Source organism: Leptonychotes weddellii, chromosome 10 (assembly GCF_054177405.1).
Source record: "Leptonychotes weddellii isolate Sample4059 chromosome 10, ASM5417740v2, whole genome shotgun sequence".
NCBI lineage: Eukaryota > Metazoa > Chordata > Mammalia > Carnivora > Phocidae > Leptonychotes > Leptonychotes weddellii.
In genome coordinates this window covers 109,721,223-109,731,227 of record NC_138378.1, presented here as the reverse complement: position 1 = coordinate 109,731,227, position 10,005 = coordinate 109,721,223, and the positions used below count along the sequence as shown (strand labels likewise).

Here is a 10,005-nt window from a genome sequence, read left to right as displayed (position 1 = left end):
GCTGGCAGGGAACTCAGGCGGCCCAGGGAAGTCTGACCCACTCCTCTGAAGTGCGGTCTGTTATTACTGCTGGTTCCGCCTGCTTCCTCTTCCAGAAGAGCAGTAGATTGATGGGCCTAAACTGGTTTCCAGGTCCGTTGACTGATGTTGCGAAGAGCTTGTCCTTTGTTACAGCGAGTTGAGCGAGTTGCGGGGGGAGGGAGCCTCACCATGCCGGAAGCAGAAGGAAGCTTGGTTTGTCTCATGAATGGCTCAGGGGCCCGCAGATTTATTGTAGCGCCCCTGGGGTTCCAGCGTCCACTCTTAGCGAACCACCTGGTAGAGGGTGGCCGCCGTTACTCTGAGACACTGTGTAAATCCCTCGAGCTTACGAATTCAGATTACCATTTATTAGCTCCAAGAGCCTAGATTGCACACTTCTTGAACCTCTGGAATAGTGTAAGGATCCATTAAATAATATTTTGTGCTGACAGTCTGTTATGTTAGTTTACATTCCCTGGCTGTCAATGCCAAAGGGAAACCCAGATAGTAATTTATTAAGTACAGTATGTTTAAGTAAGAATTACCTAAAAAACAATCCAGAGAAGGAGATTAAGGAAACAATTCTAATTTATAATAGCATCAAAAAGGAATAAAATATTTCGGAATTAACGAAGAAGTGAACGACTTGTACAATGTAAACTACAAAACAGTGCTGGAAAAAATTACACATAAATAAATGGAAAGACATCCTTTGTTCAAGTTAAAGGGACCATTAAGTTAAAGGGAATCCATTTTAAAATCCCAATGATGTTTTTACAGAAATACAAAAAATCCATCTTAAAGTTAATATGGAATTTCAAGGGATCCCAAACAGCCAAAAACAATTTTGAAAATAACAAAGAATACTCACGTCCTGATTTTGAAACTTAACTACAAAGCTACAGCAATCAAAACACTGTGGTATTAGCGTAAAGAGTATTTTCAATAAATGTTGCTGGAAAAAGTAGATATCCACGTTCAAAAGAATTAAGTTGGATGGAAACATCATATAAAAAAATTAACTCGAAATAGATCAAAAACCTAAATGTAAGAGCTGAAATATAAAATTCCTAAAATATAAGGCAACAGCTTTGTGACACTGTATTTGGCAACTTCTTGGATATGACCCCAAAGACAAAGAAAACATAAACAAATTGGGCTTCACGAAAATTTAAAACCTTTGTAAAAGACTATAAACAGTACAAAGACAACCCAGAGAATGGGAGAAAATATCCAAAAATCAGGTGTCTGATACGGGAAATGTAGGAGATGCTGGGCTGGTGTGTCTACTGGTAAGACACACAGAGGATTCTGACATGGGGTCTCTGTCCACTTGAGAAGCTCTGGTCTGTAGGAGGACACTGGAGGGCCTAACCTGTGATTTCGGTGCTGGGGCGAGGCTCAGTTGCTGTCCCTCCCTCTCACATCAATCTTCAGAGTCCACCTGCAGGTGGTGCTTTGCCTGGGGAGGGGCATCAACAAGCCTCCCCTTTGCCAGCTCACCCAGAAATACAGCTGCAACAAGATGGTCTGCTGAAAGTGTTATGTTCACCTGCAACCTCATTCTGTCAACTGCTGCACAAAGTGTGGCCACACTGACCACCCACGCCCTGAGAAGAAAGTCAAATAAGGTCCCTCCTTGGGCTCCTCCTTCCCCTACAGGGCCGCCGCTTGCCTGAGCCCCATGGCCCCGGGGCCTCAGTAAAGCTTCACTCTCATTGACTAGAGCAGTGGGAAAAAAATACACATACACACAAACACACACATATACATATATTTTTTCCCCTAGAATATATAGAGAACTTTTAAAACTCAACTTTTTCATAGTAGGTCTACCATTTTGCATTTGCACCAGCAGTGTATAAGGGTTTCAGTTGTTCCATATCCTTTTCAATACTTGGCAATATTAATTTTAGCTATTACAGGATGTGTGAATGGTATCCCATTTTTCTCTAGATTTTACGAACTAGAAATTTAAGCTATGCCAAATAAGAAGTGAGTAAATATTAACTCTAAGCCTCTTCATGTCTACTGTTTCTTTTAATTTTAGAGAAAGTTCTTAAGAATAGCTCTTGTCATGAAGAAAACTTACAGTACAGCAATTTCTTCAGTTTGACCTGTTTTTTCTTCTCCTAAATTCAACTAAAATATAAATTAGTGCCTTTAATTTTAAAGAGGTTATTAAGACCATTTTCACTTCTCATCTCTCATAAATACTCTATGTATTTTTGTAGTTTTCTACTGTGGATATATGTTACTTTTCTAAAAATATGTTTATTTTCAAAAAATACACACTGATTTCTTAAAAAAATAACTTGAGAATAATCATAAGAATAGACAGTAGGGGGCAACATAATATTGCCATTTTCATTTTAGAAATTCAGCAGCAATATCTTAGAGCTGTAACATTATCAAATAAGTATTTCCCATGTTCTCTTAAAAGTCTGGTAAAATAACTTTCCCCCCATTTCTAAATGAGAACTCTGTATGATTCTAGAGTAATTCACTGCAACCTCCAGTCATCTGACATTTGCCTAGTACCTTTCTAAAAAGTTGTTTTTTCTGTTTGGTAGCAAAAAATGACATTAGAAATCTACTGGACCTCCTTGTCCCTTTCTCCCCTATCCACTCTGAAGCCCAACACTCTCCTAACCAACCCCCACCAAAATATTTAAATCAAAACAAAACAAATACCATGTTATCCTTAAGTTATAGATAAACTGGGGATAAATACAAGTCATTTTTACTTCAAAGCTTATTATTTTCTTTTTTTTCTTTTTTTACTTAATGCCACATAAAACCTAAAATCTCAGCTCTTGGAATACAAAAAGATCATTTCAAAGTGTATTTTACCAAAAAAAAAAAATGTGTAATAAAATCGGCATTTGTGCATGATGGCAGGTCAACAATGTTGATAAGCACATTGCTTATCACTGTAAACTTTTATCTGTTGTTCCCATCATCTCAATACTTTGGCCTATCAAAGTATTTTCAAACTCTGAAAGGTAATATAATTCTACTTTGAAACTTCACATAATTCAGGCCAAGTTTTGTGATAAAGAGCAACTCAGCATTACTTAAATGGAGTCAGTACATGCTTCTTACAGGAAGAGAAACAATATAACTGCTTCATTATACTGTCTTCAATATATGCTTCATTCTGTCCAACTTCTCCCCAAGTATTTGTTACATATAGACAATTTTGCTTCTCTTTGCTCCTTTCATCGAACAGGAGAGAGTTTGTTGGTGGTGTTATCCTGAAATTTCCTTCATGCTGAATAAACCGAATTAGGTCAACTCATACTATAGGTCTTTCCCTAGTACTATTTTTAAGCAAGACAAAGGTCCCCAAGACATTCTGGCAGATCACTAAAACTTTCAGAGATGTAAGTCCCAAACAGGCATAAACTTTCACAATAGTAGAAAAGATATGTCTATAATATGTGCGTATACATGTATGTATACACACATCTACATGGAACTGGAATTGAAGCTACTGGGAGTGTAATCAACAAGTACAGTAAGGTCTAGAGGAATGACAGTCAGTTCTCAGCTGATTCCTGGGATGGGAAAAGAGAAAGAAATAGTATCAGGAATTAGACCATGGACTAAGAATCACAACTCTGAACATGCAGTCCTGCAGGAATCCTTCACCCTACATCCCTAAAAATTTCTCTCCCATTGATGAAGCAGAGAGTAGTTTTATCCTGAAAAAAGAAAGTCTTATAGAAAGATGTAAGTAAGGGGCCCAGTTGGTTGAGCATCTGACTCTTGGTTTCCATTCAGGTCACGATATCAGGGTTGTGAGATAGAGCCCCACATAGGGCTCCATGCTCAGGGTGGAGTCTGCTTAAGACTCTCTCTCCCTCTCCTTCCGCCCCTCCCACTCATGCTCCCTCCCTCTCTTTCTCTGTCTCAAATAAATAAATAAATCTTAAAAAAAAAAAAAAAAAAGATGTAATTAAGTTCAACAGGAGATATATTCCCTAGGGTTGATCCTTTTGTTAGTATGTGATTTTCTGATTTGGAAGAATATCCTATTCTGGTCATAGAAGAAAACAAATCAGTTAGATGAAACTGTGTTAAACTTAAATAAGTAGGTAATTTAGGGGGCGCCTGGGTGACTCAGTCGTTAAGCATCTGCCTTCGGCTCAGGTCATGATCCCAGGGTCCTGGGATCGAGCCCCACATCGGGCTCCCCGCTAAGCAGGGAGCTTCTCCCTCTCCCTCTCCCACTCCCCCTGCTTGTGTTCCCTCTCTCGCTGTGTCTCTCTCTGTCAAATAGATAAAATCTTTAAAAAAAAAAATAAGTAGGTAATCTATGAGGTGTGTTAGACAAAGTAAGTAGAGTATATATGTATGACCATACCTCATATTAAAGAGGCACTAAAAATACAAAAGGCAACCAGTGTACTATTCATGATGCACTAAATATGCATGAGACCTATAGTGTTCAATATGTGTGAGATCTGGATACAATTAGTCATTGGTGACACTTACTCCGGCCGGTCCTCTGCCCAAGAGATACAATCCAATCAAATCCATGACTGCTCAGTAGACTAACTGGCAACCTATGGCTGCAACCTGATATACTTGCCCCATAGCCTCTTATAGAGCAAGTGTCCATCACTAGCTTCAGGCACATTCCATATGCCTGGGTCACCTGGCTCAAACCTCAGCTCTGGTCCTCTTTGTGACCATACTATCAGGGGGAAGCTGACTGGGCAGAATGGCAATCAGGACACAAGAACAGAACAGAACTCACGATTCAGGTAATGTAATCTCTGTATCCCACTGACACTCTACCCTAACAACAGTATTAATCTGACCAAACACCTTCTCGTTGTTCCTGTGTATTTCAAACTGATTCAATAAACCTTGTGAATTAAAGCATCCTCACTGGTCTGTACCACTTTCTGCTCCGTGACTTCTGGAATGGCTTGCTTGGTAGGATATCTGGAGGCTAACACTGCATCACGGTAACTTCCCACAAGGCCCTTGAACACAGACAGAGACTTCCAAGACTTCGGGTCCTCTTATTTTATTTAGGCATATGAGCCCACTACTGTAAGCTCATCTAGGCTCTAAACCTCTTCTCAGAGCTCACTATTCTCGATCTGCAACAGGCTTAATTTGTCTCTAAAGCACTCAAAACATAGCACTTTGAGAGTGGTTGACCAACCTACGTATCGCAGCAGCAATAGCAATGTAGCATATTTCTCTTTACTTATTGCCTCTACTAAACATCAACCAATCTTGAGTAAATAATGGTGATGACACAGTGCTAGAGTCTAGCCTGTAGCCGCAAAATGAAAGGACACAGTTTATGAGAAATACACGAAGAACACTATTAGCTACATAAAACAGGTAAGAAATTACCCATTGCTGGTTACAATTTTTTCCTTTTTAATTAATGATGATAAGTCAAAACAGACACATTATTGAGAAAGAATCATTCCCCATACTCTAGATTTGTTTAAATGAAGGGCCCTGCTTAGAAACAATGTTTCAACTAGAACTGTAACTACAAAATGGATGTTGGTGTATAGATTTTATCATAAATAGGGCCGAGTTTTCTGCACAATATAAAGAGTAATGCTAAATGCCATCTCTCAGATGAGGCTAAAAGGGTAGATAAAAAAGGAAAAGCTATATAAAAAATAAGGCTATTAGAAACAATTCAAGTTATAAAAATATCTTAAAGTGCCTTCTCACTTCTGAAAATAAAATACAGAAGACATTTGATACTTATTTAATGAAATACAGCTAACAGTAGAGCTCATTTTAATATTACAATTATTTAACCTTTTTCTAATACAGGTTATGTCAATTCCCTAAATTGAACTTTGCCCCACTCCCATGCTTCCCCCACCCACCCCTGCCAAGGTTTTTGATGAATTAGTAACCTTGAATCTGTGAGAAAAATTTCTTATTTGGAATATTTTCATAGTATCATGTAATCATAACAGATAGACAGAAAGACAGGAAATAAGGTTGATTTCCATACGTTTTATATGAAAATCAGCATCATTATTTCATAGTAGTATGTTTACACAAAATTATATCTATAAATTATGTATATGTAACATCTGTATTATATATATACAGATATGTATTATGTATACATATAATTTTGTGTAACAATACAACTATGAAAGAATGCTGATTTTCACATAAAATATGAAATCTTCCAATCTTATTATATATACGGTCATAGCTATGTGTATTTGCTACATATATTTTGCAGTTCTACGCGATTTGCCATTTCTTTACCCCACTGAACTGTGGCATAGGGGACAGAAGTTGTAGTTACTTATTTCCTGCGCCAGGACACAGTGCTTACACACACTGCACATCCAGAATTGATATTCAGTGATCGGGCTTCCCGTGGCTACACACGTTGGCAGTTTCCCTTCCCCTCTGTAAAAACAAGAAGAAAAACAATGAATTACAGTTTAAAACTTCTAATTACTTAAACCATTTATTACACTTAAAAAATTAAGGGATGAAAAACATCTCCAGGCAAGTTTCAATTAAAAACTTCTCTTACAATGAGAAAATAAAGCATTAATAACACTTACAAGACTAAATAAAATAGGGTATAATCTTAAGGTAAATTACTTCAAAATTTCGTGCTTAAATTATTACATCACGCTATTACACTTACAGAAATCCCAGCTTCTAATCAACATTAATCACAATCAGCCTACCCTTCAAGAAGGCTGTCCAATTCAGATTTTCTGTTATCTTTTGGAGTATGTTTCGTGAAGATTTCTAAAGCAAGATCTTCATATTGCTGTTTTTGCTCTGCACTGAGGGTCTCTAAAGATTCAAGTTTAATAAAAGCTTTTGAACAAGTACCAAAAGCTCTACTCGCACATGCACAGAGAGCTAACAGAGAGTAGATCTCAACGGCAGGGATAATGTCTTCATAGTCTCTCAGGTGAAGAGCTGGGAAAAAGAGGACAATTTAGATTTTGAAAAGTAATCATAATATCATGATCATGCATGGAGAAGAATCTATGTTAAGCAGCTTTAGTTTAACCTACATGAACTTTTACAAACTTAAAAAAAAAAAACAATGGCGGGCGCTCGAAGCCTGGTAGAAGGAAGTGAGTTATCCGAGCTCACAGTTCTGTAACGCTAGCCAACAGCTCAGGTGCTACAGAAATCACCACCACCAAATGATGCGCATACTGTGCCGGTGAGAAGTATACACACAGACAAAAAAATAAAAATTGCTGTCGAAACATATCTTTTTTTCATATAAATACATTAGAAATTTCTGTGGCCTTCCAGAAAAGTAAACTAGTATTATACTGTTAGTCATAATTTTCAAGATAACATCATTGTTCCTTTCGGTAAAAAAAGCAAAGCAGCATGAAATCATGTTTTTTTCTTTGCGTTTCTTTGAACAGATTGTTTTTTTGTTTGTCTTACCGAAACAACAGAACTTTCAGAAAAAAGAAGTCACGATGAGCCTCTAAGTTGTCAGTTCAGAAAATTTATTTTGACAGCTGCCATTTTGACATTCTTATCTTATTTTCACCTTTTCTATACTAGAGATATATAATCTTTCTTTAAAATGTACTGAAGAATTAATAGATTGTATATGGATTTCTTCACCCAGTAGGTGAAAACTCTCAAGTTAAAGCTCTAATTTGCCTTATAAGTCTAGAAATTGTGTATAAGTTATATAAAATACAACCATTTTAAACATAATTGCATAATTTATACCACATAGTAATCAGTTAAATTAAATGAAGGTCAGTTATAAACATACAAAAACAAAAATGGTTCTTGTGTATAACTAATAACCAATTAGAAAAAAACTTTACAGCCCCCTTGCTAATACAAATGATAACACAGATGTATGTTCGTCAATGTGGAAACATGACTGCAATACACACCACAGGGTATAAAGCAAGCTCCTGAACAACATGTATGATATTATTTTAAGGACAACTATCTACAATTCTATAGGCATGGAGAAATGTCTAAAAGGAAGTTCACCTAAACGTTAGCAATCATTACTTCTGAGTTACAAGATTATTTTACAAGTTATTAGATTATTTTACCTTTTCCTTTGTATTTTTTTTTTCTGTTTTGACTTAAATTGTTATATGTCATTTTTTTTTACATCCATGTCATTTTAATAAAAAACAAATGCTATGGAAAGCTATTAATATGGAAATATCTTACAACCTAGCAATGTTTCTCAAAAAGGACATGAAAGTATGGCCTGTTATACTCCTGATATAAAAAAAAAAAATTTATATATATATATAAATTCAAAAGCATATGGACTGGGTTATTAAGTGTTTAACTTTGAATGAATAAAATAGTGAATGCTATAGATGGTCTTTTTGCTTATCTCAAACTTCTGATTTTAATGTGAACCATACTTATTACTTTCTACGTATTAAAAAAATTAAAAGTGCTTCAAAAAGGGGAATGCACAAAACAAATTACAGATAGCAAATCTCAAACATGAAAATAAACCCATAGATTAAAATGTTATTGAAATTAATATATGGGCAAACTGAGGGAGCTGGCCCTTCATATTCAATTGACCGTTTTTAGACATATTCTATACATTAGGTCATATACCCACCTGTCTTCAGTGCAGTGTCAACATAACCCTCATAGAGCTGCCTTTGTGCAAGTATAAAGAAGTGGTAAGCCTCGGCCCCTCTCCAAGCATTATCTGTGAAGCGACTAGTTGTAGACAGAACTTCCTCTTCCAGCAAACCAGCCAAAGCTGAAGTGGCCTATGAGTCAAGCAGACCCACGTTTTCTGTCAGCACCATGACAGTCATTCCAATAAAGATAGTTTCTGAATGGTTTATACATTAAAATATCCAAGTAAGCAAATTTTATCATGACAAAACTGTCATTACAGATTTAATTTCTCCATTAGAATTTGTATTTTTTAAGCCAGTATAAAAAAAAATTTCTTTCAGTTTTACTGAGGTATAACTGACAAATAAAATTATAAGATAGTGAAAGTGTACCTCGTGGTGATCTGACACACAATACACCGTGACCCATGGTGTGGTCAAATTTTAAAATAGAACTGAGTATAAACTTTAAGTTAATAAGAGATTCATTTACACATAAAATAATATATATATTCTAGGAAAGTTTCTAAAACTCACTGGTTAGAAAGCAAAGGCTACAGATTAGTCTTGCAGAAAAAATTTTCAATATTCCTAAGTAGAAATTTCTAAATTTGAGTATTAATTCCAAATCAGTCCTTTTTCTCTTCTTATTTATGGGCTGTCCATAAAGAGAAGTTTGATAGTTGTTTTTTTTTTTTTCTTAAATACATGAGTTGATTTCATGTTCTGTAATGTTCTACCTTACCTCTGAGTTCTTTCCTTTAACTTTTCCTCTTTGAGCATTTTTCATTTGTTCATGGTATTGCTCTATGAGTAAAGCTGATAGGACATACAACTTCTTGACACGTAAAGGTTTGGTTCTTTTCTTTGCCTCTTCATCTGCAATCTTTAAACATTTAAAGAATATGGGAAGACATTCCTTAATCAAATTATATTTGTATAATCATTTCTGAAATTTGATCTTTAATAAAAAGAGAAAACCAGTAGGATGGAACATAAATACCACCCATTTATAATAAATATTTTAAAACCCATTTTCTTACATGTATCATATGACCTCACTGATATGAGGAATTCTTAATCTCAGGAAACAAACTGAGGGTTGCTGGAGTGGGGGTGGGGTGGGAGGGATGGGGTGCCTGGGTGAGAGACAATGGGGAGGGTATGTGCTATGATGAGCGCTGTGAATTGTGTAAGACTGTTGAATCATAGACCTGTACCTCTGAAACAAATAATACATTCTATGTTAAAAAAAAAGAAGAAGAAGAAGACAGCAGGAAGGGAAGAATGAAGGTGGGGAAATTGGAGAGGGAGACGAACCATGAGAGACTATAGACTCTGAGAAACAAACTGAGGGTTCTAG

General features: G+C 36.2%; 1 protein-coding gene across 3 annotated transcripts in view; it reads right to left on the bottom strand.

Moving 5' to 3' along the window:
• Positions 1 to 5,046: 5,046 nt before the first annotated feature.
• WDR35 (WD repeat domain 35) overlaps positions 5,047 to 10,005 on the bottom strand; it is a 59,318-nt gene continuing 54,359 nt past the window's right edge. For all 3 annotated transcript variants that reach the window (XM_081797148.1, XM_081797146.1, XM_081797147.1), the window contains 4 exons: positions 9,388 to 9,528; positions 8,636 to 8,792; positions 6,732 to 6,972; positions 5,047 to 6,441 (listed from right to left, as the gene is read on the bottom strand). In XM_081797148.1, coding sequence (XP_081653274.1) covers positions 6,291 to 6,441; positions 6,732 to 6,972; positions 8,636 to 8,792; positions 9,388 to 9,528 — 690 coding nt within the window. In that variant the 3' untranslated portion in view covers positions 5,047 to 6,290. The remainder of the gene's footprint in view (positions 6,442 to 6,731; positions 6,973 to 8,635; positions 8,793 to 9,387; positions 9,529 to 10,005) is intronic.